The sequence below is a fragment of the Musca autumnalis genome, unplaced genomic scaffold (assembly GCF_047663935.1).
Source record: "Musca autumnalis isolate F117 unplaced genomic scaffold, ASM4766393v1 scaffold_4, whole genome shotgun sequence".
NCBI lineage: Eukaryota > Metazoa > Arthropoda > Insecta > Diptera > Muscidae > Musca > Musca autumnalis.
In genome coordinates this window covers 127,645,463-127,666,300 of record NW_027411977.1, presented here as the reverse complement: position 1 = coordinate 127,666,300, position 20,838 = coordinate 127,645,463, and the positions used below count along the sequence as shown (strand labels likewise).

Genomic DNA, 20,838 nt, shown 5'->3' with positions numbered 1-20,838 from the left:
GTAAGCAAGGCAATCAGGCAAAGCAGCTTATGTACGCAGGCCTTGAGAGCTGTTTTTGCTATCTAGACGACCCTATAAATTTAACGTACCAGCCATGGCGCAATTACCCAGGTAGTGACATCGTAAAATTGTATGTTATGTCAAAACTTTCTTTGAGTTGTTGGGGAAATTACAACAAAAATATTTTTTTATAAAGGGATTTGACTTTTCATATTCGATCAGCTGGTGTGATACCACTACCTGGTAGTTCTGCCATGGTACCAGCCATGGTACAATTGATTTTTCATGGCGAATTCCTAGTTTTTTTGACGTTTAAGATTCGATCAGCTGGGCTGAGGCATCTACCCATGGCAGAATAAAGTAAAGGTAGGCCACAGCTAACAGCTGATTACAATTTTTTTCTTTTTATGGCCTAATCTGTCAAAAGCCGTGTTGACATTTTGTGCTGTTTTTGACATTATGCAATCATAAAGGTAGATGCATCGCTTAATTGTTTCAACAAGAAGCTTCTGCTGTAACACTATGTAAAAATTCTGCTGACATTTATCTGCAAATCGGATGCCAGCAAACACGATGTCAGATTAGCCAAACTTATCAAGTAGAAAATAAGTGAATGAAATTATTCACTGTGATAAGTTTGGGGAGAACTTTTGCTATTTTTGGATCACTTTTCCAACAAGAATATTCTGGAACCTTGCTAAAGAAATTTTTTACTCTATTTGGCACTTTTAACGTATAAAAAGTGAAGCTCTAAGTTCCATATGTTTTTGTGAAACGGGATAGCTATGCAGACACATCTACCATTATTATTGTACCATGCCATTTGACGTTTTAAGCCATGGCTGCAGGGTAGCATTTTTCAGTGATTTTCATACCTGGCCTACCTCAACTTTATTGTACCATGCATCTACCTTTGTAATTGTAACATGGTACCAGCTGATTCTGAAACCCAAACAAAGCATATCGATTTGATTTCCAGAATAGAATTAAGAGAAAATAAATCTTTTCACGAGAAATTTCAATCAATTGCAAGTGTTCCAAAATCTAAAACATGGGAGCTGTTTTAGGATTATGTTCAGCAGCACAGGTGGGTAAAAATAAATACATTTGATTCGAACATATGCGTTAAGAAAAAAATGTATACCTACAGTAATTCACTGCGTCATAGAAAAATCAATATGTTCATCACAATTACATTTTTAATTCAATTACAGCTAATATGAGTCACTACCATTAACTACCATTATATCATTGATAATTTCGTTTTAGTGTGCCCTCTGCTGTACTGGTACTGCAGCTTCAATGTGCTGCAGCGCTTGTCCATCATGTAAGAATTCCACATCTTCCCGTTTTATGTATGCCTTCATGTTACTTGTTGGAACGATTTTGGGAGCAATTGCTTTATCGCCCGGTTTACAAGGAACACTAAAAGTGCTACCATTTTGTAAAAATTCCACATCATCAACTAGTTCCAAAGCATTGGATGCCTTTTCAGGAGGTTCCCTACAAGTGGATTGCGAATATGCTCTTGGTTATATGGCTGTGTATCGTATATGTTTTGGTTTAGCATGTTTCTTCACGCTAATGGCGTTAATAATGATTGGTGTAAAGTCATCAAGAGATCCTCGATCTCATATACAAAATGAATTTTGGGGACTGAAATTTTTGATATGCTTTGGAGCAACAATTGGAGCCATATTCATTCCAGATGGCTCATTTGGACCAGCTATGATGTGGGTTGGCCTCATAGGTGGTTTGCTTTTCATTCTGGTTCAATTGGTAATTATTGTGGATTTTGCACATACTCTAGCTGAGAATTGGATTGGTAAGTAAGAATAAATACCTCGTATACCTACATGTATGTATGTAAATAAATACATATTACATTTCATATGAATTTTCTACATTTCCCATGAACTTCAAAAGAACACAAGATGGTAGAAGTCTTTACTATATTATTTTTTCAGATCTCAGCACCGACCAGTTTTCCTTTCATCAAGGGATTGTTACTACGTGAAAGTTTCATCAAATGGATGTAGCCACATTCTCTGAACAAGAATTAGATAACTAGGTCACGTTTTCGAAAGGGCAGCTAGCATAGTTTGTAATAGATGCTGGTAGCTAAATAGGAGAAGAGTAAATTGACATGATAGATGTTTGCAACAATTTTTGGTATATATATACTCAATCAGTTATTGTCTACTGTAATTGATGGTGAAGACAATTTTGAGGCAGTACCAGGTTACCGAATGCCATGGGCATTCGATGTAAAGCATATCGCACAAAAGGGTAGTAACTCAAAATGTTCTACTTTTCAGTAGAGACAAAAAACGATTTATGTTAATGTTAAAGGTATAATACACAAAAAAACTATGCCATCGTAAAGATATATTTTTTACTACACTACAGCACTGGATTTATTTTTATTTCATTAACTATTTGGTAATATTTCTAACCATTTTTCGAGTTACTACCATTTTGTTGAAACAAATGTTTGTTTTAGTAGAGAAATTATTTCGACTTGTGCCCCTTTAACTGAAAAAATGGGCGGCGATTGATAACATTAAGAGGGAACAATTCGAAATACTGCTCTTTTGCTAAAAAAATCGCGATGTAAATGCCTGAAACATGTGTTCGCAACTTGAAATAAGTCTCTTTTGTCGATACAGAGTACCCAGCAAAATGTTTGTAGCCAAAGAAGTAGTTAAATCATGAGTGCAAGTGATTTCGGACTACATCTTTTTACGTGAAAGAAGTCATGATTATTACAAGGGCATGGTGCAGTGAGGATACTGTCTAATTTACTTCTTAAGCATACATTTTGCATTAGTTCTTTGTAGTGAATAAATCACAACAACATATGATTCAACTACTTCTTTGGCTACAAACAAAGATGTAGTTCGAAATCGCTTTTATTATTTTTTGTATACAAATTACTTTTTATGGATGGAAACGTATTGCTGTTATTATAATTAACAAGAAACAAATTATGTTCTTTGTCTTTTTAAGTTTTTTTTTTTTTGCAAAATTTTGAAATTTCTAAAATGTAAAAAATTTATGAAATGGATTCAAATCGGACATTGTCAAAATGTGAAGAACGGACTGCATTTTTCATGACTCTGCGTGGACTGCTTCAAAAAAGCTATTCAATCACTACTTCACAAGGAACAACTTCAAATAAATTTTGCTGGGTAGTTATTCTGAAGAGATGACAATTGACATATCGACATTTTTTGACGAAAGAGTAGACAAAACAATGGGAATTTTTTACAGTAGATGGAGTTGATTATTATGTATCGTTTTTTGATGAAAAGTGAAAATTTCAAAATTTTGAGTTACTACCCTTTTGTTGAACAGGTGCGATATGTTCTACAACTTCGTAAGAGCATTGGTTAATTCGAAAATTCACTATCGCAATATACAGCTAATGGAAAGAAAATTTGACTACAGTTTTATTTCTATGGGAATTTACGAAGAAATTTTATTTATTGAATTTATCATATATTGAAAATATAATAAATATGGTAACAATTATAGCTTAGACGATCAACTATCGAAGAATTTTTAAGAAAGGTTGGAGTCATTCTACTCGATGAAGCCGTAATGGTGTTGCATAGCTGAATTAAAAACATTCTATTTATAATATGCATATTTGACTAACAAGCAAAATGTTTGTAGCCAAAGAAGTCGTTGAATCATGAGTGCAAGTGATTTCGGACTACAGCTTTTTACGTGAAAGAAGTCATGAGTTTTACAATGGCATGGTGCAGCAAGGATGCACTCCATTTTCGATCCACGGCACGTCTTTTGATTGAGTGCTTTGGATTTAATTTAGGTACATTGTTCGGTATGTGTTTTTAATCAGTATAATAATGCAAAAAAATGACCATGAATAGGATACATTCTATTTTTCATCTCAATAACACTTTGCATTAGTTCTTTGCAGAATATAAATATACATTCAATGGAATGAATTCAAAAATCTTTTGATATGTCTAAAAATTGATTCTATAGCAAGCATTTTTAGGATATCGGGGAAGTGGACATATATTAATTGAGGATTAATGCATACTATTTCACAGGTTTGAATGACATCAGGGCCATTTGGAAAGATTATTAAATAAGTTGGGGTATCTTAAGTCTTGTAAGATAATTTGAATTCAAACTCTTACGAATTAATACCAAATCATCTTATTGTAGAAAATTTGTGTTTGATCGAAAATAGAAGTTTGGTAGTATTTCGAACGAATTGAATTAGCGTCGTATTTGTGAAGCATGCTATTATTTACACATTTTTAGGTAATTCAAGGATTTGTTATTATACATACACTCTGTTTCATGTCAATAGCACATTTCTGTGTATAGGAAGGACCTCGTTTTTTCTTGATAGTGTGTTGGCTCAGACCCAGAGCAATAACAATCACCTGATATTTTAATGATTAACTTATCTTAATGCCATCATTGACCCGTATTATGGAATAGAAGTCGTAGGAATTTGAAGTCTTGTAAGATAATTTGAATTCAAACTCTTACGAATTAATACCAAATCATCTTATTGTAGAAAATTTGTGTTTGATCGAAAATAGAAGTTTGGTAGTATTTCGAACGAATTAAATTAGCGTCGTATTTGTGAAGCATGCTATTATTTACACATTTTTAGGTAATTCAAGGATTTGTTTCATGTCAATAGCACATTTCTGTGTATAATAAGGACCTCGTTTTTTCTTGATAGTGTGTTGGCTCAGACCCAGAGCAATAACAATCACCTGATATTTTAATGATTAACTTATCTTAATGCCATCATTGACCCGTATTATGGAATAGAAGTCGTAGGAATTTGAAGTTTCTCGATCAAAAATACCCAATTTTCAGTAGAATTTCAAGTTTATTTTGCACCATCTCTCTTCATTCCTTCGATTTTCTTTAGTTTTTTATAAAAATAAAAAGAAACTGTCAATTTATGCCAAATTATTAACGTATTATATACAATTAAACTTCACAGCTTTCATAAGGTCTTATTTCCTCGGTATTAAAGTCATAGTTCGACCAATTTTAGCGTTTTAAACTTGAAATAGCTTTAATTTATTCCAATTTTAAAGAATCGTAACAGTAGCATTCAAAATTTACATTTTTACTCAAGTTATTAAAAAATGTGCTATTCCGATGAAACAATTTAAACCGTACAACTTTTGGGATTTTTGAACGAAAATTAAAAAAAATTAACGCTACGTTATCGAAGCCAAACTTTCTGTTGAAAGATACTTCATAAAATTACAAACCAAGATATATAAACTTTCCCGAGGTTATTCCACGGATATCGACTATACTGAAGTAACAAAAAGCAATTTGAAATGTGCTATTGACATGAAACAGAGTGTATTAATATGTATTAAAAAATCATAAATTCTTTCACATGATAAGACATTATCACTTGCAGTCATAATTCAACTTCTTCTTTGACTACAAACAAAGAAGTAGTATGACATATCTTGCCCTCATTATTACTTTTTTAGATACAAACATTTTGCCGAGTAATTAAAATAAGATAAAATACGTTTTTTGTTATTAAGTATTTTATTAGCAAAAAGTTATTGTAAATGTAAAATTGTATGGAATGGATTCAACCCGGAAATTGTCAAAATGTGAAGAACGGAATGTATTTTTCACTCGCATGGACAGCATCAAAAAAGCTATGCAATCACTACTTCACGTAGAACAATTTCAAATAAATTTTGCTGGGTACTAAATCAAATAAATTATTTTATATTTACAGAAAATGCAGAAAATAATCGTGGCTATTATTTCGCCTTGGTTTTTGTAACATTACTAAGCTATGGTTTATCGATTGCTGGTATTTCTCTTCTATATATTTACTTCACACATGTAAGATTTTTGAAGAAATGTCCCTACGAAGGTCCACCTTAAATAAATATATATATTTTTTTTTAATTTTCAGACTGGTGGTTGTGGTCTCAACAAGTTCTTTATTTCATTCAATCTCATCTTATGTGTTTTGGTTAGTGTGCTTTCGGTCTTGCCGGCTGTCCAGGAGAGGTTACCACAATCTGGTTTATTACAAAGTTCATTGGTTACATTGTATACCATTTATTTGACATGGTCAGCTGTTGCCAATAATCCAGGTAATAAGTTCAAGGAACTCTACAAGCGTTTGTCATTTTTAATATACTTTTTTTGTTATATTTTTACAGAAAAAGAATGCAATCCTGGCATGTTTAATATTATTGAGGGTAACACCAGTATTACTAGTACAGTAGCTCCACCTACTCCCCATTCGAAGGTAACATTTGATACCACAAACATTATTGGTCTGATTGTTTGGATGCTTTGCATTCTATACAATTGCATTAGTTCAGCTGTAGAAGTCTCCAAAATCAATAATGACGGCGAAAAAAGAGGTAACTAAAATTATTTAATAATGCTTATATTTAATAACTTTTAATGTACACTGCTTCATTATATTTACACATGTTATCAGTTCCAATTGGTCTGTTCCAGTACTGCAAGAATCTACTAATTTTTACTATTTTTTTCGATAACATAAAGGAAAAAATGTTATCGTAGTAAAAAGTAGTAGCTTCTTGCAGGTTCTGGAACAGAGCAAATGTAAACTTTTTGGATATGGAAATAAGAAAAAATATTGAGTCATCATCTTAACAGAGTCTGCAGCATTAACGTTTTTCCCATTTTGACATAATAACGAGTGCTCAATTGCCTCTGTTTATTAGCCATTTACACAGTGTCCGAAGTAGTCATCAATGATGTTTCAATTTCATTTGAAAGTGATAGCTTGTATAATGTCATGGTTCTTTGTTATGGCTATTATGTTGATCCACGACATAAAGGTCCACCTGCGATTTAATTTCTAGTGATGTCAATCTAATACATGAACAATTCTTCAGCTAGAGTTTAAACTTTGTTTCCATATCTAAAAAATCTTGTCACAAAGTCGTTCATTTATCTCTTATCGTTAATATGTTTTGATTAACATTTATAATTTGCGAGTACTAACAAAATCTTTTATTTATTTCTTTTTAATTTTGTATGTAAATAATTGCATTGGTGATTGATTTATGGTGAATATACACAACAAATTACCACTACTATATGTTTTTCTTCGCAAAAATAATATTTTCATTGTAAAAAAACTAAACTCTGTACTTGATTTGCTAACAATAATAGTTTTAACAGAAGTTTTATCAGATGCAGAGACTGGAGGAGATGGCAAAGTCAATAGTGACAATGAAACAGAAAGTGTTACATATTCATGGTCATTATTTCACATTGTTTTCGTATGTGCATCTCTATATGTGATGATGACTTTAACTAATTGGTACAAGTAAGTAATTGGAAATTTTTTGTTACGCAAATAGAGAATTAATAGACACCAACCTTATTATTTTAGACCCAATTCCGACATTGAATTATTTAACGCCAATGCTGCTTCTATGTGGATAAAAATCATTTCCAGCTGGATGGGTATATTCATATATGGTTGGAGTTTGGTAGCCCCTGCCATATTGACTAATCGAGAATTTAATTAAAATTTCGAAGTATGAAGTATTTATCTAAATTACATATTTGAAATATAACATTGCTGTAGCGGCCATTACTATCTATCTTGATTACAATTAAACAAAATATGACAAAGAAGAAGGAACAGTAGTGATGAACATTTATAATTACACAAAAATATCCATATGCATGTGATTACTTAATTCAAATCTTATAACGAATACATAGTTCACCTTAATGAACAATATAATATTTGTCGGTTTATTGAGAAAGAACAAAATTATTTGAAAAATTCAGAAATCTCAACAAGTATTTAAGAAGTTTATTCAAATTATACAATATATAAAATAGAAGTCAAAATAATATTCAAATGTTATTTTATTTCCGTGGTTTTTAACTATTAAGATAAAAAAGACTAACATAAGCGACAAAAAACATACATCCTTATTCCCCATTTCCCCTCATTCTGAATGAGGTTCGAATTGGGAATTTGTTCCCATGGGAAAAAAGTATATATTCTCTATGTTGAATTTTGTGTCTTTTTGTGAGAAAAATCTCGCCAGCAAACAGTGTGGGAGTTTGAAAAAAAGTTCAAGTAAGTCCCAATTTACATTAGGAGAGTTTACTTGCGGCAATTGTCATTTTGTTGGTGAGAGAGGGTGTTGAGAGGCAAAGGGTTACCATATACCTCGCCTCTCTCTTGATCAAACTGACAATTGCCGCAAGGAAAATTGCCTAATATAAATATAGACAAATTTCATATTTTTATGAAATTTCATATTTTAAAACATCTACAATAGGGTTATAACTTTTTTGCAAATATCAAAAATACCACCGCATAGCCGCGTAGAGCATGAAAAACTACTATGAAATACGGTGTAATTTTTTCTCTATCGCGAAAAAAGTTTCCGCACCAAATACATTTAAGTTCAGTAATGCATATTTTAATTTTATTTATCATAATGACATACATATACCCTTTTTGTAATAACTTACATATTTATAGTTTAACCCCCAGTTTTTGTAACTTATTTTTGTTCGTTCGTCTATATTCGTAATAATTTAGGCATTCATAGCTCAGCCCCCAGATGACATACACATCTAATTTTTCGTATACCCGTTCCATATATCATTAAGGATTCCTCATTTAAAAATCAGCGCTCTACATTTGCGCTAAAGCGAGTAAATCGATCTAAAAAATTTGACAATTCGTGTGAGAAGAATAAACATTTTTACAAACACTGGGGGTTAATCTAATTTAAAATCAATATCAAACCATTTCGGAACAATTTTTTATCAAATCGCGACATTTCAGAGCATTTAATGCAGCTTTGACAATATTGTATTTTTTTTGTTTTTCTTCATAAACTCGCGAATTTTTTGTTTGTATTTATTGTACCTAGGTCATTTGCAACGAATTCGCGAAAGTTAGAGACTGTTTTTAATGACTTTGCCTTTGAGAATATTATTTGTTTTCTATAAATATTTATTCAAACAAAGCAAATTAATTTTTTTAATAGAAAAAATATCAAAAAGGTTTTAGTAATCGCAGTCGGTGCGGAAACTTTTTTCACCGAATCGAACTAAAACACGCCCACGGGAGTTGCCAATCTTCTACTGGGCGCGTCTTCCCGGGTGGCGGATGGGAAGGGGGTCTCTGAGTTATGCGGGGTCAGCAACGCCCGAGGGAAACTGAAGGTGTTTCTGTCTCCACATATCTCAAAGACCCTGGGGGTTTGTTTTCTTTCAAACCCCCCGTGGACCAAAATTGGATCGGGGTAGTTCCCTTAAATTAATCAACTAAGATGGGTAAAAGACAAAAAAGGAGTAAAGTTACGGTGCAGGGAGTTAATAAACCAGTACCGGCGGTAAGCGTTGGTGAGATCACAAGCCACGTGCCGTCGAGATCAAGCGATTGTGATCCGGCTGTCTTAGGTGTGGATGCCTTGGCACCTACAGCCGTAACTGCTACAAGTGCAGAAAATGCAACCCGAATTATTGTTGACGAACCGGATTTTCATAAGGATAATGTTTTAGCCAAAACTGGTGTTAATCAGTCCACGGCTGACAGGACTGGAGTTTTGGGCGGGGACGACCTACACCTCGAAGTGATTGGAGACAGTCTTGAGAGACAGAGTAGGGAACTCCTTGACCAACTGGAGAGACTTGTTCCGACCATACCACCAGAGGACATGTTAAACAATCTCACCCTCACTGACGATGAACTGGACATTACGGTGATCCCAGCTGAGTCAACAATGAGGTCTGACGATGACATGTCCACTGACGGTGATGTGGTGAAAGAGGTTGTGAACCTAGGTTCGCAACCACAGATACTAAGCTTCGAAGGCAGATTGCCACGGAGTCAATGGATGTTGATGGAGAATCAAAAGAGGATCCATCAACAGCCACTGACTTTAAGTCGATGACCGTCGAGGGGGAATTAACGGAAACTCCAACAATTGCCACTGACTCTGAGTCTCCGGCCTGCGTTGGGGAATCCAAGGAAACCTCATCGACGGACACAGACGCAATCTCCGCCAAAGAGGCTTCAGATACGAGGCACTATAAACGTGCGGCTTCGTATCTGCGCAAGTTCGTGGGAAGGGACGCGAGCTCGCATACTAAGAGGGAGATTATGTTCATCTAGAGCAAGCTCAAGTACATCAGGAAGTTCGAAAGAATTTATCCAGATGCACCCAGATGCGAGCTCTTGGTGGACAAAATCTTCCTCCCGAACCCTGCTTCAGCCAAAGACTCAAAAGAGACTGCGCTGACAAGCAAAAAGGTGGAGGTGAAGCCTGCTGCATCTGGCAGCAAGGTGGAACCTAAAGCTGTTCCGAAGCCGAATCCGAGCCAGAAAGGACTGGAAAAGGATAAGGGGCATAATCCGACACCAAAAGACTCTCGTAAGAGTAGTCAACTGGAGAAGGTGACTGTCCCAAATCCGGATCCTACCCCAACTGACGAGGGTAAAGCGGATGAACAGAAGGTGTCTAAGACCTGCGCATGCCACTCGGGAGTAACGACGGGTGGATCGACTGGGACACCATCGACTTCGGAGAAGACGAACAAGTCCTCGCAGTCAAAGACTGTGAAGCGGGTTCGCTCTTCAGAAGACCCACAGCCTTCGCCAAAGAAGACGATGATCTCCCAGACGCACGGCGGACTCCTATGCTGGTGTCCTTGCTCACAAAGCCAGTACTGAGAAGGCGTCCACCTCGGTGTCTATAGCGGAGATTCCGTCTAGGAAGATATTCCCAGCATGGGTTCCCCCACCTACCGTGGAGAAGGAACTTCTGCTGAGGATGCTGGAGCTCCAGAACCCAGGTCTCCTTACTAAGGACTGGACTGTAATGAGTCTAACCCCTTGTAAGGAGAATGGAGGGATGGATGTTAAGATGGCGATCGACTCCTCAGGAGAGGAGTTCCTTAAGGTTCGTGAGGGAAAACTGAACTTTGGTTCAGGATGGGTTCGGTTCCGACTGATTCCACCTCGCGAAAATCAGTAGAAGTAGGTAGGCGGCAGGTGCTACGCATTTTGCAGATTAATCTGCGTCATTGTAAAGCAGCTGCCGCCGAACTACTCCCTGTCCCTCACGAACTCAGAGGTAGACATTGTTCTAGTCCAGGAACCTTATATATACAAAAATAAGGTCTCTGGACTGAACAATACTAACTTCGAGGTCTTCGCATCGTCCGAAGGGTACAAGGTGAGGACCTGTGTGATAGGTAGGAAGAACCTCAATCTAATCTTTCTATCTAATTATAGTAATGGAGACATGTGCACGGTGCGACTGGAGAACGGTAGAGAGAAGGCCACTCTCCTGTCCTCAATCTACATGCCATATGAGGACCCTGATCCACCAAATCAGGGGGTACACAGGCTGCTAAAGGAGAACCTGGGCGTTTGTAACGTAATCCTTGGATGTGACGCCAACGCCCACCATTTTCACTGGGGCAGCAAAGATACAAACACTAGAGGTGAGTCGATTTTCAATTTTATATTATCATACAATCTAAGAATATGTAATAAAGGAAACGACCCTACCTTTAAAATTAGAGACAGGGAGGAGGACATTGACCTAACCCTGTCAAATTTAGATGATTCTGTCGTCAAGAACTGGAGGGTATCCAACAAATGCTCCTTTTCGGATCATATGAGGATATACTTTGAAATCTCTTTCGACGGAGTCCGCCAAAATCCTTATAGGAACCCGAGAAGGACGGACTGGGGCAGGTTCACTGATCTGACGAACCATCAACTGACACTCTCCGGAAGGATAGAAACAGTTGCTGAGCTTAACAGTAAGGTGTCCAACCTAACAGAAATCCTTCTTCGCTGCCATAAGGATGCCTGTCCATTAACTTATCCCTGGAAGAAATCCCAACCGGTGTGGTGGAACAAGGATCTTGGCGAACTGCGGAAAAACACCAAAAAGCTGTACAACAGGGCGCACTCGACGAAACTTGACAGTGACTGGGAATCGTATAAAGCGAGTTTCAACAAATACAAGAGTGAAATCAAGCGCGCGAAAAAGAAGTCATGGGTTTTTTTCTGTGAGTCTGTAGAAGGGGTAAACGAGGCTGCCAGATTCCGTAAGATACTCTCGAAGGACCCCAAATCCATTGGTAGTGTCAAAAAACCGGACGGCACGTGGACAGACTCAGGTCTTGAGACTCTAAACCTTCTAGCTGAGACCTACTTCCCTGACTGCACGGACGCCAGTAACCTTCACATTGAATGTGAAAACTTCCAAGTCCAAGAGTCAGTGGATGAGAGCCTCATTGATGAGGTTGTAAGCAGAAACAAAATAAAGTGGGCAGTAAGTACATTCAAACCTATTCATGTAAGAATTCGATTGGGAAAAGTTGGGGATTAAATCCAGCTATTATACACTGGTTGTATAATACTGTTGTGAGACCCATCCTATCCTATGGATGTCTTGTATGGTGGCATGCGCTTCGACATAAATCAAACTCTGGCAACATAGACAAGGTGCAAAGGGCAGCCTCGATCCTGATAACTGGAGCTTTTAGAAGTACACCACAAGCAGCTCTGAATGCGATACTAAACCTCTTGCCCACGAGACTTAGCATCAACGGTCAAGCAGCACGTAGTGCCCTAAGGCTACATGAATTGAATCGTTGGCGTGACAGCACCTATGGTCATGCATGCATTCTTCGGGAGTGTGGTGTATTTCAATATATATTAATATTTGATGGCAACCCTGTACTGTTAATATTTTCTACTCAATGCAAATGTATCTTTTGTACTAAATCGTTAATCGTTACTTTCAAGTAACAGCTTTTTGCTTTCTCGTTATTGTTAGCATAACTCACTGCCATTCTAACTATCAACCAGTACAAACCGTTCAACCTCCATTTTTGATTAACATTAAGATTTGTTGTGTTAAGTATTTAATAAAGAATTATTGAATTAAAGCTTATTCATCGCGTGCTTCTTTTTATTTCAAAATACACAACAAAGATTGGCGACGAGTGTAAAGTCAATTTCAATAAACTTTGAATAAGAATCTGTGCATAAATTCAATAAATTTCTTCAACGTTTGCAACGCAAAATGGAGTCAGCTCAATTGGCGCAACTTCTAGAAGCCATTAATACAATGGCAACAGCTATGAAGAACCAACAAGCGTCGTCCACAACGTCTACCAGTGTCAACATTATTACAAACTTCGATCAATTTGAACCTACAAAAGAAAGCTTCAAAACGTATAAAGAGCGTTTAGAATTGCATCTGCAGTTAAAAGGTGTATTCGACGATAAAATAACTAGTGCTAAATTGTTGTTGCAATACATTGGGTCATCAACATATTCAACGCTAGCAACATTAGCAGCCCCAAGAAACATAAGTGATTTAAGTTATGATGACATAATTCAACTTCTAAATACACATTTTTGTCCGAAAAAGAATGTTTTGGTTGAACAACATAGATTCCTTTGTGAAGTTCAAAATGAGAACCAAAACATATCTGAATTTGTAGCAGTTCTACAACAACGTTCAAATTCATGTAAGTTTGAGTGTGAATGCAAAAAAATCTGTGGCGGAGATATTTTTGCGCTCTCAATTTATAAGAGGCTTGCGAGATACACATATACGTGAGCAGCTACTACAAACGCCGAATGCATCGTTTAAAGAAATAGTAGATAAAGCAACAACAATGGAAGCGGCAAAACTTGACAGCCAGGCTATTTCGCATAATACCCCATCATCAACAGAAATTAATCAACTTCATCAAAGCCGACAAAAGAAAAATCGAAGTCGCAGTCAACACCGTTCAAAATCAGCAACGAGAATAAACTACGGCGAATTAGGCTTGGAAGGGATGTGTCTGCGTTGCGGTCGTTCAAATCATATTGCAAATGAATGCAAAGTAAAAAAATCAATGCTAAAGTGTCGTGAATGTGGGAAAAGTGGTCACGTACGACAAGTATGTATACAAATGAAGATGAGGCAAAAGAAATCAACAACTGGTAAACACACACACACAGTCGATCAGTGCAATCAGCTGTTTGACTCTCAAGGCAGTTCAAGTGGATATCACGGAACATACCCCATAAACGATTATTTTGGCATCAACAAAATTATCGATATTTATCAAAACAATCAACAAATGTCAAAAAGGGATACACAAAAATTTTATGCAAAAATACAAATAGAAGGAAAAGTGCAAAAGTTCGAAATTGATTCTGGTGCAGGATTTACGTTAATCCCTCAAAACGAATACGATAAATTGCAATTAAAAAACCCTGTGAGAAAAGCAGATATGGCATTTCGGTCATATACCGGAGATGTTTTTGTTCCAGTTGGTGTCGTTGATGTGGAAGTCAAATATAAAAACAAAACATCAACAGAAGAGATGTACATAGTAAATTCAAAACATTCTGCACTGCTGGGTAGAGTGTGGATACGTCATTTACATATAAATCTAACGGATGTCGATTTAGAATGTTAAAAAGGTGAGCATGGTGCAATTTTCGAGGTGCGACCAGTGGAAGAAATTCTTAAAAATTATCCAGAAATTTTCAAGCAACAAGTTGGCTGTATACCTGATGCTATGTGCTGTTTGAAGTTGCAGAAAGGGGCAAAGCCAATGTTTGTGCGTGAGAGGCAAGTTCCTTTTGCTCTGCGAGAAAAGGTGGAGCGTGAATTGGACAGCTTAGAGCGAGATGGAATAATTTCAAAAATAAATACCAGCAATTGGGGATCGCCGTTGGTCGTCATTCCGAAGTCAGATGGTAATGTGCGTTTGTGTGTAGATTACAAAATTGGTGTAAATCCACAATTGGAACCTGCACACTACCCAATCAAAAGAATTGATGAAATTTTCAATACACTTAAAAATTCAACGTATTTTTGCAAGCTCGACCTATACAAAGCGTACTTACATGTGAGAGTGGATGAAGAGAGCAGGGATATACAAACAATTTCGACACATAGAGGTGTATATCGAATGAATAGATTGTCTTTTGGTATAAAAACTGCACCAAGTGAATTCAATCGGATTTTGGATCAAATTTTACAAGGCCTTGACGGCACAATATCGTATTTCGACGACATTATTATACATGGTGGTACAATATACGAATGCGAGACGCGATTAATCAAATGTTTGGAAGTTTTAAAAGCAAATCAACTACACGTCAACAAAAATAAGTGCGAATTTTTCAAAACCGAGCTGCAGTATTTAGGATATATTGTCAGCCACAACAAAATATCAAAGTGCCCAAGTAAAATCGAAGCCATAATAAATTTGCCAAGACCACAGAACGTTAATGAGGTGCGAACATTTCTTGGCATGATTACATATTATTCAAGGTTCATTCCGAATGCATCAACTTTAACACATCCGTTGCGACAATTGTTAGAAGAGGGGAAAAAGTTTGTGTGGACATCAAATTGTGAAAACGCTTTCAAAAATCTCAAAAAAGAAATTGTTGCTGATAGGGTACTTACACCCTACAACGAAACCTTACCTGTGACCTTGGCTTGTGACGCAAGTCCCACAGGTATTGGTGCTGTTTTATCTCATATTATAAACGGAGTAGAGCGCCCCGTAGCATTTGCATCCAGAGCCTTAACAAAGGCAGAACAAAATTACAGTCAATTGGACCGTGAGGCGTTGGCTATTGTGTATGCTGTTGACAAGTTTTTTACGTATTTAATGGGAAGAGAATTCACCCTTATTACGGACAACCGTCCACTTTCAAGAATTTTTCACCAAAGTGCAAAGACACCAGCGATGACGTCAGCAAGATTACTCAGGTATGCGTCTTTTCTACAAAATTTTAATTACAAAGTTGTCCATCGTAGAGGCATCGACAATTCAAATGCAGATTGTTTGTCCAGAGCTCCAATGGAGGCTAATATCAAATTTCAACATTTTTTGGACGAAGAAGTCAAAAACATTCAAGATCAAATCATCAATCAAATATCGTCATCAACGGTTACCGCTGCAACAATAGCAAAGGAGACGGAAAGGGATCCCGAATTAGCAACTTTGAAAATAGACCTTCTGAGCGGGAAAAACTTGGATCCAAGCTATTCTTTGCAAGATGGAGTTATATTTCGTGGCGATCGGGTGGTCATCCCTCTAAACCTACGTACGTATATTCTCAATGAACTACATCATACACACAGCGGCGTTGTCAAAATGAAGCAGTTAGCACGAAGATTTTGTTACTGGAAAAACATAGATTCCGACATTGAACATTTGGTAAGAGCCTGCCAAAATTGCGCACAGGTGAGGAAAAATCCTACGAAAGTAATAACACACCAATGGGAAGAACCAAGTGGAAATTTTCAAAGGGTCCATATCGACTACGCAGGACCATTTCAAAATCATTATTTTTTCGTGTTGGTGGACGCAAAATCAAAATGGCCAGAAGTTCGAGTGATTCGAGAGGCCCCAACCACTGAAAAAACTATACTTCTACTTCAAAACATTTTTTCGACTCATGGTCTTCCTCAAATCTTGGTTTCCGACAACGCCACAATTTTTCAAAGCAGCCATTTTAAACGTTTTTGTATGGAAAATGGAATAATTCAAAAGTTTATCGCCCCAGGTCATCCAGCCACAAATGGGTTAGCCGAAAGGTACATTCAAACATTAAAGTGCAAGCTCAAGGCAATGGAAGGTGAAAAAGGTAACGTTTGTGAAAAAGTTCAAGATATTGTTTTACGTTACAGAGCAACGCCATTAGCAAACGGGAAGAGCCCCGCAGAAATGTATCTTGGTCGTGTTTTAAGAATTAAATTGGATGCAATTCGCCCAACGAAGCAGCGTTCAGATTCTCCAACTCGGTTTAAAGTACGCCAGTTAAGCCTGGGAGAGAGGGTACAGGTCCGTTGGTACGACAGAAATAAGCCTACGTGGAAGTTTGGAGTTGTCATACGTAAATTTGGAAATTTACATTATCAAATTAAGCTTGATAATGGATACGAGCTGAAACGTCATATTAATCAACTTTACAAATCCGAGGTGCCAAAGCCACAAAAATCTGTTACATTCGCTGAGGATGTGCAACCGAAAAAGAAACCTGCCTTTGATGAAATCAGAATTGAACAGACAATTGCAAATCCAGTCACCAATCCAGTCGTTACTCAGCCGCAAGTGTCTACACTAGAAACACCAACAGCGTTAAGGCGTTCGAATCGGATAAGAAGACCTCCTGCTCATTTGTCAGACCATGTCCAATTTTAGCCTGGGAGATTGTGGTGTATTTCAATATATATTAATATTTGATGGCAACCCTGTACTGTTAATATTTTCTACTCAATGCAAATGTATCTTTTGTACTAAATCGTTAATCGTTACTTTCAAGTAACAGCTTTTTGCTTTCTAGTTATTGTTAGCATAACTCACTGCCATTCTAACTATCAACCAGTACAAACCGTTCAACCTCCATTTTTGATTAACATTAAGATTTGTTGTGTTAAGTATTTAATAAAGAATTATTGAATTAAAGCTTATTCATCGCGTGCTTCTTTTTATTTCAAAATACACAACAGGGAGCTAGGGCCAAACCTTAGCTTGAATCAGCAGGGGAAATTCAGCGACTACTTATCACCAATCCATAGATTTGATGATTTTGAGGTCGTTATCCCTAGTAGAGATGACTGGATCCGTAGTAACCCTCCTCTGGACGGTCTGGCTTTCTATACAGAAGGTTCCAAGATGGAAGAAGGTACCGGAGCTGGCGTCTACTGCGAAAAGCTTTGCCTCGAATACTCATATAGGTTGAACAGCGACTGTAGTGTTTTCCAAGCAGAAATCTTCGCGATCAAAATGGTCGCAGAGTTGATAAAAAGTCTGGATGCTGAAATCTTTGAACCGGTGACTATCTTCGTTGATTGTCAGCCGGCTCTTAAAGCCATCAAATCCCCCAATATCAAGTCTGAGGCCGTTCTTGAGTGTAGAACTGCTTTGGCGAACCTCACTAACGCTGTCCGACTCTGCTGGGTACCGGGACACTGTGACATTGTGGGAAACGAGAAGGCAGATGAACTGGCAAGACATGGATCTCAATCAACAAGTCAAGCTATCACTGATTCTATCAAACCACCCATATGTCACGTTTTTCGGAAGGTGGAGACGTTCTTTGAAGAACAAGCCAAGGAACTATGGCATAATGAACCAAGGTGCAAAGTGTCAAGGGCCATTTGGCCGACTCTTTCAACAAAGAGAACAACTTCACTTTTAAGTTTGAGCAAGTCAGAAATCAGGGTATTGACGGGAGTCATTACCGGCCATTGCAACATCCGAGCTTTTATCGGCAAATGGCAGGATGATGGCGTGGACTATTGCAGGCTCTGTGAAGATGAGGAGGAAACGGAGACGATCGAGCATATTTTATGTCGTCGCCCGATGTTAAATCGGAAGCGATATAGATTAACAGGAATATGCTTTCCTCCAAGCTTAACCTTCTACTCAAACATGGAACCAACAATCATAAACAACATCATCAAAAATCTGAATTGGCTGGGACGGCTCGACCCATAAGCGTAACTACTTCTCTGACAGTTTTTTCCATCACCATATAAACCACCCTCTCTTTCTTTATTATATCTTCATTTTTTTTTTTCTTTTTAATAATTCATTTATTACTACTATCCAAATCACACCCTCTTTTCTTTATTGTTCTCTCTTTTCTCTTCTCTGTCTTTTCAGGTAATTCTGAACATCTTTTTATGGATGATCACAATGGACCGAAAAGTCTCCGAGTGGTTATATCCCTAATCTACATGACAAAATTATTGCAAATATTTATAATCGGCATGTGTTTGCTTAATAAAAGCAAACAAATGGTCTGTTCCAGTACTGCAAAAATCTACTAATTTTTACTATTTTTCCCGATAACATAAAGGAAAAAATGTTATCGTAGTAAAAAATAGTAGCTTCTTGCAGGTTCTGGAACAGAGCAAAAATGTATTGTAAAATATGTCATTAGTAGACTTCGGATTTTGCATATTCTAATATGATGGAAAATTATATACTAAGACAATTGTTGTAAGTTTTAGCATCATATATCCATAAAATATCGAAAAAAAAAACAATTTCATGATTCCGAGGACGGACTTCTTGGGTTAAACAGAGCATTTGTTTTTTGATACGACAAATCGATATTATATGCCAGTTCCAGAACCTGCAAGAATCTAAAATTTTTTACACCGATAAAAAATTTTCCTTTCTGTTATCGAACAAAACAAAAAGTAAAAATTAGTAGATTTTTGCAGTTCTGGAACAGACCATATGTATGGAAATACGAGAAAAAGAGTCATGGTTGATTCTATTAACGCAGCACAGCAAGTAAAAACAAATCAATTTCAAAATTTTTGGCAATAATTATTAAAATATATTGGAAAATAACCATAATATATACAATCTTTACAGCTTTTATACATTTTCGTAATATAACCTTCGGGCTTTTTAATCAGATGACTAACGTTCTATTGAAAACTTGTTAGTCTCCTCAGCGACTACGACAACGATCACACAAACGTACATACATATATAACAAATTATTGCAATGCTATTCCATTTTCCGAAATGCCTTTTCTTGAATAGGATCATTATTTTTGGACGTAGAAGCTTGAAATTTTGCAAGGGCATGTGTTTAAGTTTTAGTCTTAGATTCAATCGATAAAAATATCCAAATTTATCTTTTTTAAATTTTTTTAAATATGCAAAATACGAGTTCTGGCGATCATTAGGAATAAGTAAAACTAGCGATATACTCGTTAAACCCCTAACTAAAATTATTCCGAATGTATATCAACACACAATTTTTAAATTCGTTACAAACTTAAAAAGTTCCTATCATTTTATACACAAAAAGTATGTTTGCCTACTAATTAAAAAAATGCTTACACAAGTTCGCACATTTTGGAGAAAATGTGCTTATTACTACAACACCACACAACGTTTGACTCCATTCACTTAAAAAATCCATAAATCAATGCACGGTTGCTGAATTAGGTGAGTTGTGCTTTTGCGGAACAAGACGGGAATACGAGCGCACACCCGATTTTTTTTTGAAATTTTTACCACAGGTAGGTCTCGTTGCCCTGATCACAAAAATATATATCGTCTAGATGTAGTCCATACTTCCCGAGATATAGGCCATTAAAGTTCCAAATTTTCTTTTAAATTAATTTTTTTTCTAAATAGCCGGCCTTCGCCGGGGACTTAAGACTTTCAACTATGGACAAGTCCAAATCTAGGGAATGGAAACAAAACTTTATTTTATATTATTAATTTTTCTCTAATTAGCCGGCCTTCGGCTACATATTTTTGGAAATTAAAAGGCCTCTATCTCGGGAAGTATGGACTTCCCAGAGATGGTATATATATTTTTGTGTTCAGGACGACGAGACCTACCTGTGGTAAAATTTCGGGTGTGCGCTCGTATTCCCGACTTATGCCGAAATAACCTAGCTATATATATATATATATATATATATATATATATATATATATATATATGTCCAGTAGAAATTTTGGGGACAGTGAAATATTTGAACTTTGAACCAACATTGTATTTCGTTGTACGCTAAATTATATGTTTTTTCCAAATTATGACCCAAATTTGTATTACCCTTGCCTTCTGAACGTTTCATATATATTGTGCTTCATTTGAGGACATCATGGATGCCGTAGTAATTTTCAGACATAGTCCTCAAAATAATCACAGCAAATACTTAAAAATGGGTTGCCACCACGTTTTTAAATATTTCTAGCTGAACTGAACGCCGCCAATTTGAAATAAGTTCGCCTTTGAAT

At 36.5% G+C, this 20,838-nt stretch overlaps 1 protein-coding gene across 3 annotated transcripts; it reads left to right on the top strand.

Annotated features, from left to right (window-relative positions):
- Window positions 1–847: 847 nt before the first annotated feature.
- Window positions 848–7,898, top strand: Serinc (serine incorporator TMS1). Of its 3 annotated transcripts, none has more exons than XM_073985795.1 (7): window positions 848–1,087; window positions 1,270–1,825; window positions 5,774–5,883; window positions 5,957–6,140; window positions 6,210–6,416; window positions 7,201–7,357; window positions 7,424–7,898. In XM_073985795.1, the coding sequence occupies exons 1-7, from the start codon at window positions 1,052–1,054 to the stop codon at window positions 7,560–7,562; spliced, it is 1,389 nt and encodes a 462-aa protein (XP_073841896.1). In that variant the 5' UTR covers window positions 848–1,051; the 3' UTR covers window positions 7,563–7,898. The 3 variants fall into 3 exon arrangements, with proteins under 3 accessions (XP_073841896.1, XP_073841897.1, XP_073841898.1); XM_073985796.1 differs by having other exon boundaries at window positions 894–1,087; window positions 7,210–7,357; XM_073985797.1 differs by having other exon boundaries at window positions 902–1,087; window positions 7,222–7,357.
- Window positions 7,899–20,838: the final 12,940 nt, after the last annotated feature.

What these genes read in the sequence shown, in the direction of transcription:
- Serinc (XM_073985795.1), top strand. Translation starts at nt 1,052, where the DNA reads ATGGGAGCTGTTTTAGGATTATGTTCAGCAGCACAG. An exon ending in GATTATGTTCAGCAGCACAG is followed by an intron (nt 1,088 to 1,269) that starts GTGGGTAAAAAT and finishes ATTTCGTTTTAG; the next exon opens with TGTGCCCTCTGCTGTACTGG. An exon ending in ACTTTAACTAATTGGTACAA is followed by an intron (nt 7,358 to 7,423) that starts GTAAGTAATTGG and finishes TTATTATTTTAG; the next exon opens with ACCCAATTCCGACATTGAAT.